The sequence below is a fragment of the Gymnoscopelus microlampas genome (genome assembly GCF_963454915.1).
Source record: "Gymnoscopelus microlampas genome assembly, chromosome: 3".
Taxonomy (NCBI): domain Eukaryota; kingdom Metazoa; phylum Chordata; class Actinopteri; order Myctophiformes; family Myctophidae; genus Gymnoscopelus; species Gymnoscopelus microlampas.
Window position 1 is genome coordinate 49,735,324 of NC_139940.1, and position 25,231 is coordinate 49,760,554.

Genomic DNA, 25,231 nt, shown 5'->3' on the forward strand with positions numbered 1-25,231 from the left:
ATTGATCCAGAGTTTTGCATTTCAAAGTAACAGTGGAATTTTAATTCCATATTATGTTCTCATCTTATATGCCCCATATGAATTATGCCAGATTCATTACCTCATGATTTATTGCTCAGGCTCTGGAGAATAGAACCTTCTCTGATTACAGACTGTTTGTTCTTCATAAAGACAGAGGTCGCGTACGCTTCTTTGATCTTTGTAAATTCACCCGTCTGACATCAGCGCTGCTGAACGCATCTCGGCTGCTCTGGTTTCATTCTGCAGACACAGAGATCTGTAATTCCTACATCTATTATTGATGCTGCAGATTATTAACAGATCCAAATATTCTTTTGGTATTGTCTAATCTTATTAAGGTTTAGCGAACACTGTTATTCAAAACACAAACTGGGGCATTGAATTTGACACCAGCATCGCCTTTTTTTGTCTTCAGTGCAATGGCAGCGCAATTCACCATTTTGTTCTCCTGACGCGTGACTTCATCTCTGTGGTATTGAACATATTATGTTTAGACTTAATTGTAGTTAATCCCACAGGGAAATTCAGTTTCAGCTTCACCCAGCTAAAGGCTGCTCAGATGGTCGTGATGAGTGCTCAGGAGGGTTTAAGTGTCTTGCTCACGGACACTCACACTTCGACACATAAATAGGGCCGGGAGGCAAACCGGTGACCTTCTGATTACCAGACGGCTCGATCCACTAAACTACGGCCGGCCCCAAGTTTGAAAGATACGACTGAGACTAATAATTCTAGTCACTTTTACAGAATCCTGTTGTGACAAAGTTAACAAGGGTTTGTTTGTTGCTCTGGGCTACAAATGCTGTCCTCTCCCTCCTCTCTCCTCGTCCTCTCTCCTTCTCTCCTCTTGTCTTTCTCCTCCTCACCCACTTTTTATTTTGTTCTTTTTTCGGTCATCATTTAACCCCAGACTCTGAACTCGGTGACTCCTCACCTGGACGCTGAAGAGTGCAGCGTCGCGCTGCTGCCCAGGAACCGGGAGAAGAACCGCAGCATGGACGCGCTGCCTCCCGACCGCGCGCTGGCCTTCCTGGTCACCAGCGAAGGCGAGAGCAACAACTACATCAACGCGGCACTCACCGACAGCTTCCACCGGCCCGCCGCCTTCATGGTGACGCCTCACCCGCTCCCCGGCACCACGACCGACTTCTGGAGGCTGGTGTTTGACTACGGCTGCACCTCGGTGGTCATGTTGAACCAACTCAACCAGTCCAACTCAGCCTGGGTGAGCTCACTGGCTGTGATTATATAGTTTTACTTTCATTTCACCTTTATTTATTAGGCCAATTAAGAGCAAACTCTCTGACTCTCTGACGGAAACAAGTCCGCAAGGACTTTTTTGGCCGGACCTTTTAGACAAAAGCATTATAAATGTAACTGTGTTGTTTTACATTCTTTTGCCTAATAAAAATTTCAATCAATCAATCAATCACTCCCTGATTACAAGAACAGCAAACATAGCAACAAACCAACATAAAATCCTAAAGATGACAGGCATTTGACACAATTACAGACATATTTCAAAGTATTATTCACGTTTTTATTTTTTCAAGCGATCAATAGAAATTTAAATATCCAGCTTTAAAACACTTTCAGTCAGGAACACTCACGTCAGAGTCGATTTAACCATTTATTGCAACAAATGGAATACAGTTAAGCTTGGCGTTAAAAGCTCCGCTCCTGGAGATATTCCCTGAATTTTGTCCAAGCAGCAGGCTAAGCAAAATCAGGGAATGTTAAGCAAAGCCCCCATAGGGATACAATATCAATAAGTATTCATTGACATATTAGTTTGAATTAGCAGATATAAATCACAAGTATTTGAGCCTATGCCAGACTCTAATCAAAAAGGTGGAGGCTGGGGTGGAGGAGGCAGCTAAGCAGCAGTGAAGCAGGCAGCAAGACAAGCAGAAACCTAGTGAATGCAAAGCCGATTTAAAAGAACCTCTTTGTGAAGGTGTGAGCTGTGATTGGAGTATAAATGTGTGATGTAATGACCAGCTAAGGCGTGCAATACTTCCGTGTCCTGCATGAACTATGCTTAATTTCTGGACAATTCCACATGTGAAGGGCACAATACTGAAATACAGTCAAGAATCAAGAGCGGTTTGTTTGTCACTCACTCATGTACTGTAGGTACAAGCAGTGACATGTTACTGTACTAAAACAGCGTTACAAAATAACTACACGCACAATCTAAGCTGACCAGTGTCCCATTAATCTCTCAAGACAGATTCAGAGCTCTGCAGCTGAATCTGTAGGAGGTCCTGTTATAACGTGTATAGTTAGGAATATTAGGAACGTAAACAAAGACACGCGGACCGGAAGTGGAGGGCTGAGGGCGGACCTAACGGCCAGCATCCTGTTATCCACACACTATTGGGAGGTGCCCCCAGATTAAAAAAAAAAAAAAAAAACAGTGGAAAAAAAATAGCAGAGGGCACTCTTTTTTCCCCTCTTTTTTATATGGGTTCCCAGATTGGTGTCCCCTAGCTTCATTTGATTGGCTCGGCAGCCAACGGGAAACACAAATGTCACCTTTACGCGTGTTTCCCACTGAGATGGTAATAATTAGTCAAGTATTGCAAAATCCTGTTGTGAACTTGTAACATGGATTTGTTTGTTTCTCTGTATTTGTTTGGGTGTCTCTGGGTAAACTTCTCCCCTGGTGTCAGTGTTTGGAGCTTCTAGGAGAGTCTCAGGGCCAGATTTACATATGTATATCCCTGAAAAAGGGTGAAGTGTTATTTCAAGGTTAATAAGTGTTATTGGATTTATATGCAGAGGTTTGTTAAAATTCAATGTTTAATTCTTTATTGTCAACTGTTTTGAAATAATTATTGCTGTCAACCATTGCACCTTTACACACACACATCCACTCATACAAAAAAAAGAAACAGAATAAATCCTTTTGTTTATTATTCTGTTTATATGGTTGCCCTGAGCGCTTTATTTTTTCTATTCTGAGGTTGTACATTTTGGTACTGTTACTAACTATTCACATTTTTCTGGGGAATACAAAGAAAGCTCATAGTTTATGGGTTAGGAATCTCCAGTGGAGGCACCGCACCATAAGTATTCTGTTGCTATCAACCCAAGCCTGCATTAGTACTGGTAAACTAGGTGAATCAGCCAGTTCAACACCAACAGCTGAGAACACAGGATCCTGTTTTATTATATGAGACTTTTGGCCCTTTTATAGTGAGGAAAAGGGTTACACATACATCAAAGGCTCAGAACATGCTGGCCTCTGGAGCTGCCTCTTCTGACCTAACATCAAATCCTTCTCACCTGGGAGGGAAGCTGCAGTCTGTCTCCGTCCCTCTGAGCTTAACTTGATATTTCTTAAAACAAATAGCCTGAAGTGAAATGTGCTCTAGTAAGGAGCATGGAATTAATGTCTGGTTCACTAATGCTGTAGCTAATTATGCAACTGGCCCATATGGGAACATGGTGTGGAAGGTTCATCATGGTTGTCTTTGATTTCTGAGAGTAATTATTGGGTGACTGAATTAATAAGCCATGTTTTGATTATTTCTTTATTGCCTCCTTTTCAACACTCATCGGTATCAGTAATTTGCCGTTTTTAAAGGCGGGGGATTTCCATGCAAAAGCAAACCTCGCATGAGCATTAAAACTAATCCAGCAGAATGTGTAATCAACCACTTATCACATCTCCTCCTGTTATGTGTGTGATCCTCGCTTAAACGCTTAAAGGAGACAGCTGCACTTGGTGATGACACACAAGGTGGGGGTTTTGTGTGTTTTTTACCCCTTTTCTCCTCAGTTTAGTCATCATGCCAATTCATTCCTCCCCACACACATGTCTTTGTGTTGTCACTGCTGTTATATCCTACTGGCTCACCTGCCAGTGAGGAGCCCCCACCGGGAGGACATAGAGCCTCCCAACACTCCCAGCCTGTAGGAGTATGTGCAGTGACAAATATCACCCTCCCCACATGGCCTCCCTGCCTCGAATACGGGCCAATTGTGTTCATATAGACGCTCGACAATGACGGATGCACCGTGGTAGGTTCAAACCCCTAGACTCTGGTGGGCAGGTACTTTGCCATTGCGAGCTCCCTCACACAAGTTGTGTTTGAAATGAAAAGTGAACCGTGTTTCAAGGCTGCTGCACCAGTTTGAAGTAATACACACTTTTCTAGGTGCAGAATGTGTCCACAATGAGGTGCAAAAAGCTCTAGCCATGGTGCCTAGACTCTACTGTGTTTTGTACTTGTCTCATTTCTTTATTTCATGCACTCACATTTAGAAAATGCACCTCTGTGCAGCATTCTAAAACCACTCATAACTCAGACAGTCAAACACCCTTACACACATCATCTGTAACCCTGTTGGCCTCAGAGAGCTTTGCATACATACACAGAGAGAGAGAGAGAGAGAGAGAGAGCAATATTAATGCTTGCTATGTAATCTTCTAACCAAATTCGTGAAGTGAAAAATATTCGAGTTACAGCAGAGGCTGAGACACATGAGAGCAGGTTGGGAAAAAACGCATGTGCACTTTAATGCACGTTTGTGCATACAGAACTGGTCCGGCCCACAAATGATTTAAAATGAGTTTGACACCCCTGTCCTAGATCTTTAGCTTCCTCCACAAGAGACGATAATCGACAATGAACACATTTTATTTTTCCTGCTTCTCAACTGCAATTCCTGGCTCAATTGGCTTAAGTACAGTATGTGTTATCTTCTTGTACAGTTCAAATCCTCTCTCTCTCTCTCTCTCTCTCTCTCTCTCTCTCTCTCTCTCTCTCTCTCTCTCTCTCTCTCTCTCTCTCTCTCTCTCTCTCTCTCTCTCTCTAGCCGTGTGTCCAGTACTGGCCGGAGCCTGGCTTACAGCAGTATGGACCCATGGAAGTGGAGTTTCTGTCCATGTCAGCGGACGAGGACGTCATCACTCGTCTGTTTCGGGTCAAGCATGTCACAAGGGTGAGTTGTTCAAAATGTTTCAGCTCAGGGTTCAGTTGTTCTGTTACATTCAGTGGCACTTCATACTGTACCTCAAAGATTCAATATGCAAGAATTAAAGATTCAACTAGAAAAAGTGCTCCTCGTAGCACAGGTCTCCGCCAGGTCAGGTAGGTTATTGTGGCCTCCTGGTGGCGCTATAATAGGCTAATGTGAATTTCTTCGTCGGCCTAGTAGGAATGTGCGTGCATTCATGATTTGAGGCATTTTGTTGCAAAAATGTGTTTTGCTAAATTAGACCTGCTGGTGGCGCTATAACAGGGCAATGGGAAGAGGGTGGCATTTCTTCCTCGGCCTGGTGGGAATGTGCGTGCAAATTTTCACGGAAATCGCATGCTGCGTTCATGATTTGAGACATTTTGTTCAAAACGGAACAATCCTGCAAACTTTGGAAGCCAACCCTAGCCAATCAGGATGGAATATGAAATATCGGACAGATCTGTCTTGATCACATGACTATAGAGATATACTGTGTGCCGATTTGCATGATGTTTGGATAAAATCTCTACGAGTAATATAAAAAAACTTGTTTTGCACAAATCGGCCTCCTGGTGGTGCTATAACAGGCCCATGTGAAAGATTTGGGGCAGAGGTTCTGAATTGGCATCCAGGGGGTGTGTGTGCACAGTTTCGCAGCGACCGGCCCAACGGTGCCGGAGATTAGCTGTACACAGACAGAATGACGGACACAAACACACACACGGACGGACAGGGGGTTTCGGCCTGGTGGAGACAATAATGGCTGCAAGACAGACTGTAAGTCTAGACCCTCCAGAAAAATGCGTTTATGCGATCGCAGAATTTACCGCATAATCAGCAAAATGGCGCATAATTATGCGGGGGTAACGTTTTTTCAAAAAGCCCGCATCGCATCACATAATATGCGCATCGCATCGCATAATACGCACATCGCATCGCATAATATGCGATTCGCATATTTCCGCATATTTCGCAACTTTTAACATATTTCGCATTTTTCGCAACTTTTCGCATATTGCCGCATATTTCACAACTTTCCGCATATTTCGCAACTTCCCGCAATTTCACCGCATAAAATTGCAAAGAAAAACGCATATTTCGTCGCAGAATCAAGGATTTTAGCCCGCATAATCAAGAGTTTTAGCCCGCATAATCAAGGATTTTTGCCCGCGTTTTTCTGGAGGGTCTAGTAAGTGAGTAACTGAAGCCAGATCTGATGGATTTATAGACAAATACATTTGTGTATCAGGAACATAAAAATGGAAACAAATATCGATAACTTTACCCAGTGGTGACGTGTAAATTCGGAACTGTAAAGGATATGTAGACCCTATATGGACCCTTGAAGAACACCGTATTTGTGTAGCTGGAGGAACCATTCTCAACTGATAAAGAGAAGGTTCTGGCACTCAGGTAAGACTTAAACCATTCTAGCACAGTCCCAGTCACACCTACCAGTTTTCTACATAATCAACTACGAAAAGTGCTCCTCGGAGCGCAGGTCTCCGCCAGGTCAGGTAGGTAGGGAATATGAAAAATGAAACAGATCCGACTTGATCACATGACTATAGAGATCATGTGTACCGATTTGCGTGAAATTTGGATAAAATCGGAAAGAGTAATATAAAGAAATATGTTTTACATAAGTCGGCCTCCTGGTGGCGCTATAAAAGGCAGAAGTGAAAAATGCAGGGCAAAGGGTTTTCCTTGACCTCTAGGGAGTGCGCATACAGAGTTTTACACAGATAGGTGCAGTTATAGGTAAAAACACAAATGGGCCTGTTATAGCGCCACCATGAGGCTGATTCGAAAATGTTCAAGTGGCATTTCTTCCTCGGCCTAATGGGAATGTGCTTGCAAAATATCATGGAAATTGCATGCTGTGTTCATGATTTGAGGCATTTTGTTCAAAACGCAGCACTCCTACAAACTTTGGAAGCCATTTTTAGCCAATCAAGATGGAATATGAAAAATCTGAAAGACTGGTTTTGTTTAATGTCTATAGAGATACTGTGTACCGATTTGCATGATTTTTGGACGAAATCTGTAGGAGTACATTAAAAAAATATGTTTTGCACAAAGCGGCCTCCTGGTGGCGCTATAACAGGCCTATGTGAAAAATGTGGGGCAGAGGTTCTGCTCTGGCATCCAGGGAGTGTGTGTGCACAGTTTGGCACACACCCAAAATGACTTTTTTTCTATCGATTACTCACCCCATGGAGACTTGAATTCATGGTATGTTTTAGTTTTGGGGCATTCCTAAGCCAATTTGATGACCGGCATCAATGATTCAAGCCAACGGTGCCGGAGATTAGCTGTACACAAAATTACAGAATGACACACGGACGGACGGACGGACGGACGGACGGACGGACGGACGGACACACACACGGACGGACGGACAGGGGGTAAAACATACTCTCTCGCCATGCCTTTCGGCCTGGCGGAGACAAAAAGTCATTTTGGGGGTGAACTATCCCTTTAAACTATCTTGTAAAAAATGCAATAATAGAAAAGAGAAAAGTAAACGGTAAAAAAAGCTTAAACTAGAAAAAGTGCTCCTCGGAGCACAAGTCTCCGCCAGGTCAGGTAGGTTATTATGGCCTCCTGGTGGCGCTATAATAGGCCAATGTGAAAAGGGTGCTATTTATTCCTAGGCCGTGCACAGCAATCGGACACTGCATGCATGATTTGTGAAATTTTGTTCTAAAAATGTGTTTTGCTAAATTTAACCTGCTGGTGGCATTTGGCACAGGCCAATGTTAAAAGGGTGGCATTTGTTCCTCAACGTAGTGTGAATGTGCATTCAAAGTTTCACCGCAATCGCACACTGCGTGCATTTTGTTCAAAACGGGCCACTCCTGCAAACATTACATGTCAATGTTAGCCAATCAGGATGGAATATGAAAAATCAAACAGATCCGTCTTGATCACATGACTAATATAAAGATCATGTGTTCTGATTTGCGTGAAATTTGGATCAAATCTGAAGGCTTAATATCAAAAATGTGTTTTACATAAGTCTGCCTCCTGGTGGTGCTATAAAAGGCAAATGTGAAAAATGCAGGGCAAATGTTTTTCCTTGGCCTCTAGAGAGTGTGCATACAAAGTTTTACACTGATCGGTGCAGTTATACAGTAGGTAAAAACACAAATTGGCCTCTTACAGCGCCACCATGAGGCTGATTTGAACATTTGAACACACATGCCTTTCGGCCTGGCGGAGACAATTAGCTAAATACTACTTTCGCTAGTATTTTGGCAAGAAAGTTTAATTTAGATACTGGTCTAAAATGATCAAGATGGCTGATGTCAAGGTTAGATTTCTTCAGTAGGGGTTTGAACAACAGCCGATTTAAAAATGATTGCTTTGATCTGAAGATAAAAAGGGAAAGCTTGCACTGCTGGCACACCTGATAAAATGAATCAAAAGTTTGCTACACTCCACTGTGTGCTAGAGTTCACAAATATGGCATGATTTGGACTCTAATGCTGGAAACTTAATCCAAACCAAATCCAGCAGAATGGACCTAAAATGACCAAAATATCGCACATCTCTCAGTAGAAAAGAGACTATTCTATGTTCTGTAAAGCTGTATTCTGCAAAATCCTGAGTGTAAGGGTCTAATCGACCCATCAGGTTCCATTCTTCCTCTAAGAGTCACATTGACATTCAGGATGTTGCAGTGCAATCATGACTGTAGCTAAATACTTGAAGCCTTCAGATAAATAACTCTAAAAGTTAATTCATAATGTTGACAAATGTACTGTGTACCATTGTCATGTGAAAGCTGCAGGTCGGTGTTGTTGTGAACTTTTGATGGTTGGAGGCACCTCTGGGCTGTGTGCTCTCAGGTGATGAGTAACAAATGCACGCTTCAAGAGCTTCTGACTTTACAACAGCCAGCATTTGGGTCGTTCCAGCTAGTTCCAAAAGGAGAGCTTTCTTTGTCTGCAGGCTTCACTTGCTATCATGCTACAACACACAGCGTGCCTCAGTGCCTCTGTGTCCTTCTATAGCTCCTTTTTTATGCACACGGCACTACTCACTCCAGTGTTGCGTCCCACCATGCAGTGCCAGGGAAGTTGCCAAATAAACACAGCAGGCCGGCAGAACATTAAACAATTTATTCATAGCTCCCTATTATACATGCTGCAAAGGACATATTTGAATTCATCAGGCCAGGAAAGTGAACCAGCACAGCTGGGATTTCCATAAAGCCACCTATAAGGGTGATGATGTACACCGTAGCCACTCCCCGTACCGTGGGAAAACACAGTAGAGAAGCACGTTGACATGCATGCAGGAAAGGTCAGTCTCACCCCCTTTTTAGGACGGCTTGGCGCAAGCGAGCCGTCCTCTATGAAGAGAGATGAGAGGCATCTGAGGTATGTGGGAGTTAACCTCTCGAGGTATATAAAGAGGGGCGGTGGCATAGGCAAAAGAGGGGCGTAACGGGGCGTGATTTGGTCAGGGAATCTCTGTTTGTGGGAAAAAGGGGGCGGCCTTGCTAAAAAAGGGTCTGGAACGCGTCATCATTGCTTCGTTGCCACCGATTGGTTGCTGCAACTTGGCTTCATGCAGGGCGACGCCCCCTCTTTGCTCCAAACACCGATTGGTTGCTGGCTTCATGCAGGGAGACGCCCCCTCTCACGCCCCCTCTCAGGTCTGAACATGCCCCCTCTCACATCTGAACATGTTTGCACCGCCGCCATTGTTCCAACACCAGTGTCCGCGCAGCCTAAAGCCCCGCCCTCCCCTCTACACACTGAGTTCTTCATCAAATCAAATCAAATCAAATCACGTTTATTTATAGAGCACATTTAAAAAACAACTTTCATTGTACCAAAGTGCTATACAGGTATTTCAGCAGCACAATTCATTTCATCAACAATATACATCAAAACAACAATAATACAAACAATAATAAAATTAATAATAAAACCAGAAAGCATAGTAATTTAAAAAAGAGCATGCACAGCATAGCAAACGTACAATAAAGTGTCAGGGGGATTGGAACGCTTGTGCATAAAACAATGTTTTTAGCCTGGATTTAAAAGAATCGATGGAAGGGGCAAACCTGATGGAGAGTGGGATGCTGTTCCACAGCACAGGGGCGGCGACCGAGAAAGCACGGTCACCTCTGCGCCTCAAATTGGACGTTGGGATCTTTAGTGACCCCAAGTCAGTTGATCTGAGCTGCCAGTTTGTGGCGGGGGGGTAACTTATAAGGTCATTAATGTAGGTGGGGGCTAGTCCATTTAGGGCTTTAAAAACAAAAAGGAGGATCTTAAAATGTATTCTGAACTGCACTGGCAGCCAGTGTAGGGAGGCCAAAACAGGAGTGATGTGGTCTCTCTTTTTGGTACCGGTCAGAAGCCTGGCTGCTGCGTTCTGGACCATTTGGAGACGGGATAGGGCTGAGTGACTGATACCAATGTAGAGGGAGTTGCAATAATCTAAACGGGAGGTTATGAGGGCATGTATAACGACTTCAAGGTCATGGACAGAGAGAAACGGCTTGATTTTTGATATGGAGCGGAGGTGAAAGAAACTTGTTTTTACGACTGCATTTACCTGTTTGTCAAATTTGAAATCTGAGTCAAAGAGTACTCCCAGGTTCTTTGAGTAAGGCTTGACCAGGCAGGACAGGTTGCCTAGATCATTTTGGATCTGTGAGATGGAGTCAGGGCGGCCAAATAAGACTATCTCGAATTTGGAGTCGTTCAGCTGCAGGAAGTTCTGTGTCATCCAGGATTTAATGTCTGTAAGGCAGTTTCTCAGGTTGTCCAGTTGTGAATGGTTGTTTGGTGTCAGGGGGAGGTAAATATGTGTGTGATCGGCATAGCAGTGAAATGAAATGTTATGTTTGCGAATTATTTGGCCTAGGGGGAGCATGTATATGGAGAATAGAATAGGACCCAGGATCGATCCCTGCGGGACCCCACAGGAGAGACTGGCGGGGGGGGAGGAGAAGTTGCCAATGTTCACGGTAAAGCTTCTGTCACAGAGGTATGAGGTGAACCAGGCCAGGGCTGTATTGTTGATACCAGCATTGTGCTGGAGACGGTGTAGTAATATTTGGTGATCGACTGTATCGAAGGCTGCGCTGAGGTCCAATAATAGCAGGATGGCACAGTCACCAAGATCAGTGGTGCGGAGGAGGTCATTGTGTACTTTTAGGAGTGCTGACTCTGTGCTATGGTTGGCCTTGAATCCAGACTGGAATGTTTCAGTGATATTGTTTTGGGTTAAGTAGGGGATGAGTTGGCTGAGGATGATTTTTTCGAGGACTTTGGATAAAAAAGGTAGTTTGGAGATGGGCCTATAATTACTGGGGAGGGAGGGGTCTGAGTTCGGTTTTTTAAGTAAGGGCTGGACCACTGCTTGTTTAAAACAAGTTGGGACAGTGCCAGTGGCCAGGGAACTGTTGATGATGGTGAGTATCATGCCGTATCACTCTGCAGAGAGGTAGACAGACTATGGAGGCATCAGAATTTTGTATTAAATTATAGAATGCACCAAAACATTAATAAGTGTCGACTTGAATCTATTTAAGCCACAATAAAGCCCCGCTTTTATTTTTGATATTTTTTGGGGGTTTATTTCGCATAGTTTTAGATGATTTTCCGTGCACATTTCTTCATTTAAGCATCGCGAGCTGCGAACGGCCTTTTTGCATGTAGTTGAAGCGCAAGGGGGGGAGAGAGTCGCAGATAGACAGCTGGAGAGTTGAATAACCTCCTCTTCAAATAACCAGATTTATTTACCAAAGTAGCCTATGTAGGCGACCTACATGTTTATGTTTTAGCTTAGACACGGGTAGCCTACAATAGTTGGTAGATGATTGGTTTCTTTTAGGAGCGCTTTGTGATGCACCGTGCAGTTAAATCCGCGGTGTCAATAAATTCCACTGCCCGCTCTTTGATGAGTCCTCCATCCTCCATGAATCGAATACAAACTGCAACTAGTTCCCGTTTGGAAAGCGGGAAATCTTTATACGCGAGTAGGCCTATTGCAAAATATTGTCCAATGTCCACTCGTTTGGAAAGCGGGAAATCTTTATACGCGAGTAGGCCTATTGCAAAATATTGTCCAATGTCCACTGAGTTCAGCCTTTATTTTACCAAGCAGGACTGATGCTGCGGCCTGAAGCAGCTTGTCCTGAAAGTGGTTTAGGCGGTCGCGGTGGCTACCGTTCGTTTAGGCGTCCTCGCGTCGATGAGTTTGCTCTGGACAAACTTTTTTTTTTTACGCTGCTGCCATTGCTGCCTCTCTGCTGTCTCAACAATCAAAAATGAAGAGAACGAGGCCAGGACATGTGTGTGCTGTTTATATTGTGCGCTTATGTCATGACGTAGAAAACCGGTTCTGTGAATGAGGGACACAGACAGACACATTTCACACTCGAGTGTGAAATGGGATTCTGAGAATACACATTGGCTCAATTGCTCAAAAGACCCAACATCCTCCAGACACGCAGGACGTAGAGAGAATGGATGTGTATTACGTTATTTGTCAGCCTTAAGTATAGGGGCGATATTCATAGTAAATACACAAAAAGCTGTCTGGCGGAAGGAAGGCACAGTGGCCCTCATTTATCAACGCGGTGCAGCCCGAATAATGAACGTACGGCGATATCACCGCACCTTTCGGCATTTATCAATATATCCTGACGTGGCCTTCATCCTACTTTACGCTGAGATCTCACGTCTGGTCGAGACCAGTTGTTGACGTTGCCTGCGCCCGTTTATTCCATTCTAGACCTGCGGAGCAGACGGTCTGACAGGCATCTGGACACATATATCCACTCCAAAATGTATATCTACACTAATAAATAATCCCTGTGAAAATATAACATTTTATAAAGTAATTTAAACAAACTGCTTTAACAGTCACTCGGTTAAGCTTGCAGATCTGCATGGCTGCGTTGGCTATTTGAAAATAGCAGATCTACAAGCTCACAACAGGTCCCATTGCGACGCGTTGTGAGCTTGTAGATCTGCTATTTTCAGCGCAGCAGCGATTCTGCGAGATAATTTTCGGGAGCCCCGACATTCTTTTCATGGACAGTGAGGTCTACAAACTTACAGTAGCTTGTCCTATGTTATGGAGTTATGTCATAGAGAGTTATGTAGGCTACACAACCTGGCTGGGTTAAGGATATAAACCCGACGCTCCAATATTAACGTGGCGGCACGGAATCACTGCATTCCGCCCGAGTCTCAAAATGCACAATTTGTGAGCGCCATCATGTTCACACATTACAACAATAAGGCTCAAACCCATTCAGGGACATTAATCACTTATACAAAATGTTTTGCATCAATGAAGTCAATAACATGCTATTCAATCTGTCGCATCATACACATGGACATAGTAAATGCATCTGTATGTTTACACATTGAAATGTGAAAACATAGTGGAGCACAATAGCATAAGTGTAATGTCACCTTAAACATGTAGGCTAGCTTTGTTGTTTTATAGCAATAGTATATAAATGAATTTCCTGTCATCAAACCTATGTATTCCTTTTTACGTTACTGTATGTGTTGTTTAGCATAGGACAACCACAACATTCAGGTCAGCTGTTTGTAACATCGCATCCGGGGTACTACAGCCAACGTCATTGTCAAGACAACATAGAGAGTGTGTGAATGGCCCCTGCTGGACGGGCTGCTTTCCCAGTTAGCAGTACTTCATAACGTCACTATATCACACAGGTTTATAGACCTTTAGTTATGAATTGCATTGCAAACTGACGTGATTCAAATATAAATTAAATGGCATGGTGGAAAGAAGTGATCGAATGTTTTACTTAAGTAAAAGTATCAATACTGCAATGTACAAGTACTGCATGATGAGAAAGGATTCGGAGATAATAATGTGCTTCAGTAAAACTATTAGTATTTAAATGGGCTTACAGTACCCAAAGTACAAAAATGTTTGCAAATAGCAGATGTGGAGCTGACAACGCAAACTTAAACTACGACAAACTAAGCGTTATTCTCTGCCAGCCCTTGAAATACCCGTACACACAATTAGCTTTGGTGCCATGAGGTCAGCTTGTACATGGGCAGTTTAAAACATATTTTTTATAGGCTAGGCTACATGTTACCACTTGAAAATGGGACATTGTGCATAATGACTACTTTTACATTTGATACTTTACGTACATTATGAAGCCAATACTTTTGTACTTGTGAAACTCTAGTAGGCTACATGTGGAATTCCGGACCATTTGTAACAGAATATTTTAATATTGTTAGCCTTCAGTGCTATCATGCACAGTTCTAAACTAATTCGTCTCATCGTCCGACAACAGCACAGTCAAATGCAAAAATCACACATTGGAAAAAGCACACATTTCTTTGATGATGATGTTGCTTTGGTAATTGTTGTCGGCCAACCGAGCGCGTCCTCCTCTCGGAATGGGTCGCTCCGCTCTGCTCAGCTCTTTGATGAACAGCTGGCTCTCCCGCACGTCCTCCACGTTGCTTGTCCGACTCGGAACCGAAGTCCCTCTCGTCTCGTGGGGGTTGGTTTGGCAGATATGATTACGTTTCGCCTCTCCCACGACGCTCGTCGACAAGAGACCCACGACGTCGAGCTAGCCTAGCACTCCTCACGTGAACAACACCAATCTCCGTACTTTCCTCGTCGCACGGGCTGACTGTTAAATAACTGTACCGATATCTGAGCTCAACCTAACTCAAGCTATTCCCTTCGGTCCAGGGACGAATACACGTAGTAGATTTGGCGTAAATCACTCAAACTACAACACAACAACTACACATAAAAACACGCAAAACCGATACTGACTTTTGGTAATTTATTAACACACACACACACACACACACACACACACACACACACACACACACACACACACACACATTCACACATAAACACACATGGTTACTAAACTACTAATACTTGGTACAGTATCTGATAGCCTCAGCCAGCCCAAGAGAAACTACACACATTAGCTCTCCTTAAAGTGGGTGCTAAAGATAAGCATTGTAAGTTGCTGTTGCAGTAGAAGTAGGTTATTTAACTGTAAACAGAAAACACACAAATGGAAAATACTATTAAAACTACGCAAACAACATGTATAATAAAATAACACACAAAATGACCATTTTCCATGCACAATTGTTTACCAGCTCGCATTCAACGTGCAGTCGTTCTCATATGCTGGGATGAAATGCTCTTTCAGATGTAAACAACTTTACTGCGCATGTGCAAGACCACTCGTGGAATTCCTTTGCAATAACACACAAGTTTCACATAAACACGGATGTTTGTCGCATCACAAAATTAAGTCATTCTTCCCATGACATCTTAACCCTGAATCTACACATTTCCACAGGAATCAAAACCACAAAGAACATTTGCAAATTGGAGTAAATACGGTTAAATGTGTGGTAAAAGTGGAATCTAAAAGAACAGTGCGTCCTCCGTGCGCTAGCCTAACTTGGTTAATAATGCGCTTGTATGAGGTTACCAAACACACTGTTTTTAGCCAAACACAGTACTGTCCGCTATTAATTACTTACTTATCGACGCAAGTCACGTTATTATGCTTTTTCATGGCCTTGTAAAGACGATCACTTCCGCATTTTCTTCTTCGGTGGTATAAACTATGACACGGTTGCCAGATTTTCGAGAGAGAAATAAGCAACCAGGTCAATGAAAACAAGCCCAAAGATGTAAGTGACTATTAGGCTATATGAGCACTATAAACCTATATGCATCGGCTTTTTGAAAATAGACGATTTGGAAATAGCCGATCTACAAGCTCACAACAAAATAATAAAAACAAATAAAAAGCAACTAGCAATATTTGCAAGCAACTTCACAGAGAACGAGGTCGCTTATAATTACTATACATGGCAACACTAGTTACAAACAAAACATGTGTCATGAAATAGCAGATCTACAAGCTCACAACGCGTCGCCGCCTTGTGAGCTTGTAGATCTGCTATTTTGTATTTTGATTGAATACTGTATTTACAAAAGCATTTGTAGCTATGATTCCCTGCTTTCATATGACATGAAATAACAAAAATGAAAAAAGCCTAGATGACTTATCTGTTGTCGTGGTGGGTTAGATAGATAGATAGATAGATAGATAGATAGATAGATAGATAGATAGATAGATAGATCGATAGATAGATACACACATGCATTTTTTTTTAAATCTCAATAGCACAATACCTCCCTACAGCAAACCACATCCCATCTTCACTTTTAAAGACCCACCCACACAACAGCATTACTTCAATTCACGTCTACACAAAGTAGCTTCAATGATGTACATGTTAATGCTTAATACCTTTTCATGCCACCTCATGCATTGTTTTTCTCCTCTGAATGTACATAGCCATGGCAGGATATGGCCTTCGACATAAGGTCTTACAGTGGCCTTCATGTAACATCACTGGTAATTAGAGTCCGACCGATAGGGATTTTTGTGACCGATACCGATAACCGATTTTAGAGAGGTTTGGATTATATCGGTCACCGATAACTGATATGCAACCGATATTGTGAATTTTATTAGCTGGAATGAAAATAGGCCTTTTCTGTTTTGTTTTTTTTTACATTTACTCAAGTACTGTACTTAGGAAAATTTTAAGTAAAATTTTGAGGTATTTTTTTTACTATTATTATTAGTAGTAGTAGTAGTAGTAGGCTAGTAGTAGTAGTAGTAGTAGTAGTAGTAGTAGTAGTAGTAAAGTATTGGAAAGTATTTCCAATTTTCAACACTTTTACTTCTACTCCATCTCAGAGGCAAAAATTATACTTTTACTCCACTACAATTATTTGAAAACTTTAGTTACTAGTTACTTTGTAGATTAAGCTCTAGAATATTATAAACAAAACACACATTAACCACTTCAGCCCTACACATATCTGCCATTTGAAAATAGCAGATTTACAAGCTTGTCGATCTGCTATTTTCCAAAGATTTTTATACATTTGAAATCTTGTTGAACAGGACATCGTGACAGTCGACCGTCGTGTATCCATGGCTATTACTCCCTCTAACATTTCCCATGTTTTTAGCAGTGGTGGAAAAAGTACTCAAATTCTTTACTTAAGTAAAAGTACCAATACTGCAATATAGAAATACTCTTGTTACAAGTAAAAGTCCAGAATTCAAAATTTACTTGAGTAGAAGTACAAAAGTATTGGCATCAAAATGTACTTAAAGTACCAAAAGTAAAAGTACTAAATATTTGAAAATAGCAGATCGAGCTTGTAGATCGGCTAGGTATAAAATAGGGTTAAAGTGGTTAATGTATGTTTCATTATATCATAATTTATATCTGAAAAGTAACTAGTAACTAAAGTTTTCAAATAAATGTAGTGGAGTAAAAGTACAATAGTTGCCTCTGAGATGTAGTGGAGTAGTAGTAAAAGTATTGGAAATTGGAAATACTCAAGTAAAGTACCGATACCTCAAAATTGTACTTAAGTACAGTACTTGAGTAAATGTACTTAGTTACTTTCCACCACTGTTTTTTAGTGTATTGAAATAATGTCATGCATATTTGTCCAGTGCATAGCCTACTGCAGGCCTTGTTGACTAGATTTAGGAGAGATTTTTAAGCTCTTGCTCCTGAAATGATCGATTATTTTTAAGGGGAAACGCCATCATTTAACATGCAAGTCAATGGGTGAGAAGGAGATTGCCAGGCACAAATGCTAGTGTAGGTAATTAATGTATTTGTGCAAGATGACCCTGCTACTGTATATAAAATGTGTATATTACTCGTTCATCATGGTTCATGTTCAAATAGCTCAATCCAAAATATAATGCTGTAGGCCTAAGTGTTAGGCTGTATTTACGCACCTGCTTAATTGTAATTAATGCTTCAACATAATTATGACCGGTATTTTTTATCAGATGTCTGATAAATTTGATTCATTCCGGACATTGGGACCAGCAGGTTACAATCCTATATCGCAACCCCTGGTATACCACATTGCTTAGCAGAGTTCAGTGATGCAAATGCATGTCAAGTTGATCAACAGATTGTATTATTCTCCAATGCAATAACAGTACTGAAATGAAGGCTATAAGGGCAATAATGGGAGCCCTTTTTTTTAAAAGTAACTTCAAAGTTACTTTTCACAGTAACGCATTACTTTTTGGTGTAAGTAACTAGTAAAGTAACTGAGTTACTTTTAAATGAAGTAACTAGTAATGGCATTGGTAACTGGTCACTGGTTTTCAGTAACTAGCACAACACTAGCACAACACTACAACGGTGTCTAACCGAGAGTTATACTTCTCCAGTACAACGGTGTCTAACCGAGAGTTATACTTCTCCAGTACAACGGTGTCTAACCGAGAGTTATACTTCTCCAGTACAACGGTGTCTAACCGAGAGTCCATGCAGATCACAGTTGACAAATATTATATATTATCAGAGCTATTATTAATGTTATCGGTTTTATCGGGATGACGTCATAATTCCTGATATCGAACCGATAATTATCGGACCGATACTTATCGTGCACTAATAATTTTATCGCAAATTATTTTTATATTTTTCTCTGTTGTTGGTGACAACTCTAGTGCGTCCCATGGACGCCACGACGGTGTCATGAATGCGTCCTTTCACAATATTGTGCGTCAGCGACGCAGGACGCAGGCCTATGAGCATCTCTGCTCAGTGCGGCTGCAGAGTTCATGTGCAACATCTTGCATGCATGGCTGTGGCTTTACAGTTTTCCTTCGCCGTGTCTGTAGGTCACCCCCAGGGACCCCCAAGGGTCTCCAGGGACCCCTAAGGGGGGGGGGGGGAACGCGGACCTCCTTTTTTTTTTTTTTTTTCATCCCATGCTTTTGGACCCCCAAAACTATTTTCTTTTTTTGGGGGGGGGGGGGGGCCTGCGCCGTCCATCATGACATCTATGTCATTCTTTCTTGTTTCAATTTCCTCCTGTCATAACCTCCGATGGGCGTCTTCCCTGCCTTTCCTGGGTCCGTTGGCATACTAAAGAGGGGCATTGATTGGAATGCAGTTATTCTCCAGAGGCTCTATTGTATTTGTTCATAAAACCACACGGAACATTTAAATTAAATGAAGTACCTGGTAAGAAAATAATTAGTTAGAAATCATGAACAAAAAACAAACAGAACGCTGCAAGAAAGAGCTAAATGGAAGTGTCCATGTTTGTCCTCTTGTTGGATAACCCCTGCGTGCGTGTGGAATGTGGAATCTTTGTGTGTGTCTCTCTCTCTCTCTAGCACATGTTTTCCTGTGTGTGTGATAAAGTCATGCATGGTAAGCATTAAGTAGGAGGTGTAAAATACTTACCTGTACCTTACATTCCTCTGTGTCTCGTCAAGTGTCTTTACAGCCCAGTTTACATGACTAACGACGCTCCACTGCTCCTTAAGTGTGAGCTGACATTCACCGGGGGCGTGGCTATGAGCACACCGGGACCCCTCTGCCCCGTGCCCAGCAACACACCCATTAATCTAAGAGTCACACTGCTGACAGTGCACGCACGCACGCACGCACACACACACACACAGTACATGCAGAAATACAGAAACTTGTCCACCTTGCAGCTGTACGCCGACAGATGCAGAAATGCATGGATGCAAACGGCATCCATGAGTTGTGCAGGTGTCTAGGTGTGAATAAACTGCACACGCACACTGATGTAGTGTATGTGTTGTGTTGTCTTCCATAGCTCCAGGAGGGACAGATGGTCGTGTGCCAGTTCCAGTTCCTGCGCTGGTCAGCGGACCGTGACGTGCCCGACTCCAAGAAGGCCTTCCTCAACCTGCTGGCTCAAGTGCACAAGTGGCAGAGGGAGTGTGGAGAGGGACGCACCGTTGTCCACTGTCTGTGAGTCACCTGATGTCTCTAATGCATTATAAACATTCTTATAATGCAATATAAACATTATTTTAATGCAATACAAACACTCTTATAATGCAATATAAATGCTCTTATAATGCAATATAAACACTCTTATAATGCATTATAAGAATGTTTATAATGCATTATAAACATTCTTATAATGCAATATAAACATTCTTATAATGCATTATAAACATTCTTATAATGCAATCTAAACATTCTTATAATGCATTATAAACATTCTTATAATGCAATATAAACATGCTTATAATGCATTATAAACATTCTTATAATGCAATCTAAACATTCTTATAATGCATTATAAACATTCTTATAATGCAATATAAACATGCTTATAATGCATTATAAACAATCTTATAATGCAATCTAAACATTCTTATAATGCATTATAAACATTCTTATAATGCAATATAAACATGCTTATAATGCATTATAAACAATCTTGTAATGCAATATAAACGTTTACTGTGGCTGGAGACTCGTAGCCTGACACTCAGCCTGAATTGTCATTTCGTTTCACTCCATTATTCGATTCCATCAATCACCTGAATATGTTTTTTAATCGCTTAGGCTATCGATTCAGGGGCTGGAGCCAGCTTAGGAGACTCATGGACCATTAATGTATACAATGTTTGTAATCATAGTTTTTAGTAGTAGCTGAATATGAACAAGGTTTGATCAAAGAATATAGCAGCTCAAAATCGACCAGAGTGCTTAATCGTGGAGTCGGGTGCAGTGGGAGGTGTAAGGCGGTGTAATGTAGTGTGTCGTGTTGCAGTGTTGTGTGTGTGTTTGCACTGCTGTACCACTCATGTTGTCATAAGCCCCCCGGTCAGAGCAGAGCCCCCCTGATGAATATGAATGGATGCCCTTCTCTGACTTCACCTTTGGAGAGAGGAAGTGTGGCAGTAGTTTATTGATTATGGCCTTTCATTTATGATAACGTTGACAATACCTCTGGCAGGATGTCGCACAATGTGTCCGTTTCTCACTTTTCACTTGCTTGTAGTGTTTCCTGTTTGACCAGTTCTCTATGAAGACACAGTGAGTCCATAGGAACCATTTCTCTATGAAGACGTAGTGTGTCCATAGGAACCATTTTTCTATGAAGACGTAGTGTGTCCATAGGAACCATTTCTCTATGAAGACATAGTGTGTCCATAGGAACCATTTATCTATGAAGACACAGTGAGTCAATAGGAACCATTCTCTATGAAGACATAGTGTGTCCATAGGAACCATTTCTCTTTGAAGACACAGTGTGTCCATAGGAACCATTTCTCTATGAAGTCACAGTGTGTCCAGAGGAACCATTTCTCTTTGAAGACACAGTGTGTCCATAGGAGCCAGTATCAAGTGATGTAAGAGACACCAGCACAGTTATTTGATAACTGAACTTAATCAACAATGTGTTGATTTAATTCCTGGAAACATCCATACTCTACTGTATACATTACGGCTGGGGATCGAACCAGGAACCTTCCGATTCCCAAACTCTACCGTACCTCCTGAGACACTGTGGCACCTACTGATATGAAACAACGCTTATATAATGTTTTCCATAGTTATGGTTGTTTATCATCCTTCTTTTGCACATTGAGTGTTCATACTGTACCTGCGATATAGATTTTTCGTACACGTGCCCCATCTAGTTAGCCACTTTGTTTTCATCTAGAGAGGACTACAAACTAAATGTTCGCTGAGCTACATCTCTCGAAGTCTGTAGCAACAGAATATGTCCTAGACCAGGGAAAGAAAAATGTTGACGATTATTTTCCATTCTGTCATGGTTGGTATGGTTAGAATTCATGTAGCTTGTTGAAAAGGAAAGCTCCATCCTGAGTTAATCATGGACTCTTTGCCCGTGTACAGTATTTGATAACAGAAGTGCAGGAGTAGCCTATTATATTCTGATAAAACTGGTCTGTTGGTCTCTTTATGCATGTCAGAAACCGTCATGTGGAATAAACAGGACATAAATAAGATGTTTGAATCAGAGCTCATCTACTGTATATTATCAGATCAATTTTATTAGGTTAAGGATGAAAGAAAGTGGCTCATGTAACCGCAAAGTGGAGTTAATGTTGGCAATGGCATGCGTACCATGCCATTGCCAACATAGATGGCTCATGTACAATCAAACCTGTGACCATTTTGTTGTTCCCCACAGAAACGGCAGTGGCCGCAGTGGGACCTTCTGTGCCTGCACCATTCTGCTGGAGATGATCCAGTACCAGAACATGGTGGACATCTTCTATGCTGTCAAGACGCTACGCAACTCCAAACCCAACATGCTGGAGTCTCTGGTAAGAGGTGGCTTTCATTCAAATACGCCAGTACACCAGGCGCTACAAGTACACCAGGCGCTACAAATGTAATGAAAATGTGCATGGCCAGGCACAGATTTGGCCGTAAATGAATGAGCGCCTGTCCGTTGATCATTAAACATGTTAATTATCTTTGATACGGTGTTGTAAATTGCCAAAAGTCTAGACCTCTCACAGATTTCAACATCTAACTGTGTGATTGTGTTGGCTTGAGCCCCTGAATCACAGCTTTGCGGCTATATTTTCTAAACATCTTAATCCTGTTGTATCTATAATCTTTATTGTTTGATTTTCTTCCTCAGGACCAGTACCGATTTTGCTACGACTTCATCCTGGAGTACTTGGACTGCTTTGAAGGGAGCTAGCAACATGTTTACTGTGGCTGATGTATTTTGTGGGCGTGGATTGTGTCTGGGACTCTCAGTGACCATGCTTCTCAGGCAAATGCTGCCTGCACTGCAGGAGCATGGAGCTCGTTCTCGGTGAATCAGAGGTGTGTGTGCTGCCGTGTACAGACACACGTCAGTTTGAGGAGGTGGAGGAGGGCGAGAAGCACGCAACTATATGTAGTTCATCATGTTTTTGTTGTTTACTTTCATTTCACAGTCTAGAAGAGCTTCTCAGTTGCTTAAACATGGGTATTTATGGCCTGCCATTTGTTTATTTCTATTCTATTCTCTTGATGTAGTCCACTAATCATGGACTGCAGGAAGAGAGGAGAGAAGCTGGACTCCGGGTCAGCTGTGGACAGAGTCAGCAGCTTCAAGTTCCTCTGCATCCGCATCACTGAGTACCTCTCCTGGGACGAGCACACAGGCCCTGTGGTGAAGAGTGCACATCAAGGCCTCTTTCACCTCAAGTTATCCTGATGAACCCCTCCCACCCCCTCTATGATGAGCTAGCGGGGTTGAGGAGCACATTCAGCCACAGACTCATTGTTTCTCGAACACAAGACTGAGTGACTCGGTCACCGTGACTCGGTCATCCGTTACAGATTCTGATTTGCCATGCCAACATTATCAAGCAGGCTATGCGGGGCGCGTCTTCATTCATGTTTTCATGCACTGTGCTGACTGCAGTTTGTTGTTGTTTGGGAACCACGTTGGTTGGTGCGCTGGTATGATCGGTCCGTCTGAAACTCGTCCAGTGAGAAACGTTCCGCGGTGCAAAAATAGGTGCGATTAAAATGCGTACAATTTTTAACGCAATATTTTTTCTGTAATTAATTGATCGAAAATAACGCGATAAAGTCCCGGCCCTAGTTATTATATTTCACTGTCGATGGATTGTATATTTCTCATATTCACTGTAGATTGGCTTTACATATTTATCCATATTCCCACTGTGTAACTATCTGACACTGTACATATATCAGCCTTTCATCGTATTCACTGTTGACATTCTGTACATATATATCCATTCATGGATGATAGATGTATGCCCATATTACTGGTGATAGATTGTACATTATACGTATGCCTACATGTATGCCTACATTTATATTTATATCTAACCTGGTCAGTCCAAGTGCAGATGGCTAGGTCAGACTTGAAATCTTTTATTTTTATCTTACTACATTTTTTTATATATATAGTTGTGTATGTTCTACTGTATGTATGCATGTGTGAGAGAGAGAGTGAGTGTGTGTGTGTGTGTGTGTGTGTGTGCGTGTGTGTGTGTCTGTCTTTTCTAAATGAAACTTAAGGTCTAATGTGTCGCCTTTTGTTTTGAAAAATGCTACTGTATAGAAATAAAACATTGTTATCATTGTAGTTGTGTTATTGTAACGGTGTTGGTACATAACTACAATAGAATATACATCTTTGGCCTGGGCCGTGGCATCGCGGTCAAGGCACCCTGGTTGAAATCCCTTAACAGACAGCGTGCCGCGGGTTCGCGTCCCGTTCCCGACGGCCTTTGCTGCGTGTCTTCCCCCATCTCTCTCCCCATTTCCTGTCAGCCTACTTTCACTATCCCTCTCCCAATAAAGCTATAAAAAGCCACAAAAAAAATCTTAAAAAAAAAAAAAATGGGGATGGGACTGGCATTTGAATTAGACCTACAAATAATGGGGATTGGACAGGCATTTGAATTAGATCTACAAAACATGGGGATGGGACTGGCATTTGAATTAGACCTACAAATCATGGGGATGGGACTGGCAATGGAATTAGACCTACAAATCATGGGAATGGGACTGTTGAGGGAATTAGACCTACAAATCATTGGGATGGGACTGATGATGGAACTAGAAAAAGTGCTCCTCGGAGCACAGGTCTCCGCCAGGTCAGGTACGTTATTCTGGCCTCCTGGTGGCGCTATAATAGGCCAATGTGAAAAGGGTGCCATTTATTCTTAGGTCTTTCACGGCAATCAGACACTGCATTCATGATTTGAGGCATTTTGTTCCAAAAATGTGTTTTGCTAAATTAGACCTGCTGGTGGCGCTATAACAGGCCAATGTGAAAAGGGTGGCATTTCTTCCTCGGCCTAGTGGGAATGTGCGTGTGAAATTTCACGGAAATCGCAAGCTGTGTGCATAGTTTGAAGCTTTTTGTTCAAAACGGACCAATCCTGCAAACTTTGGAAGCCAACCATAGGCAATGAGGATGGAATATGGGATATCGGACAGATCCGTGTTGATCACATGACTAGAGATACTGTGTACCGATTTGCATGACGTTTGGATAAAATCTGTAGGAGTAATGTAAAAATGCACAAATCGGCCTCCTGGTGGCGCTATAACAGGCCCATGTGAAAACATTGGGGCAGAGGTTCTGAATTGGCATCCAGGGAGTGTGTGTGCACAGTTTCGGAGCGAACGGGCCAACGGTGCCGGAGATTAGCTGGTAACACACAGACAGGAGGGACACACACACACACGGACGGACGGACACACGGACGGACGGACGGAGGGTAAAACATACTCTCTCGCCATGCCTTCGGCCTGGCGGAGACAATTAGACCTACAAATCAAGGGGAAGGGACAGGCATTTGAAT

At 42.3% G+C, this 25,231-nt stretch overlaps 1 protein-coding gene across 3 annotated transcripts in view; it reads left to right on the forward strand.

The window, feature by feature from the left end:
• LOC311042419 (receptor-type tyrosine-protein phosphatase U-like) overlaps nucleotides 1-23,909 on the forward strand; it is a 191,648-nt gene extending 167,739 nt beyond the window's left edge. For all 3 annotated transcript variants that reach the window (XM_084053137.1, XM_084053138.1, XM_084053139.1), the window contains 5 exons: nucleotides 932-1,246; nucleotides 4,849-4,974; nucleotides 19,711-19,868; nucleotides 22,075-22,210; nucleotides 22,534-23,909. In XM_084053137.1, the coding sequence (XP_083909263.1) occupies nucleotides 932-1,246; nucleotides 4,849-4,974; nucleotides 19,711-19,868; nucleotides 22,075-22,210; nucleotides 22,534-22,596 (798 nt within the window). In that variant the 3' untranslated portion in view covers nucleotides 22,597-23,909. The remainder of the gene's footprint in view (nucleotides 1-931; nucleotides 1,247-4,848; nucleotides 4,975-19,710; nucleotides 19,869-22,074; nucleotides 22,211-22,533) is intronic.
• The last annotated feature ends 1,322 nt before the right edge of the window (nucleotides 23,910-25,231 follow it).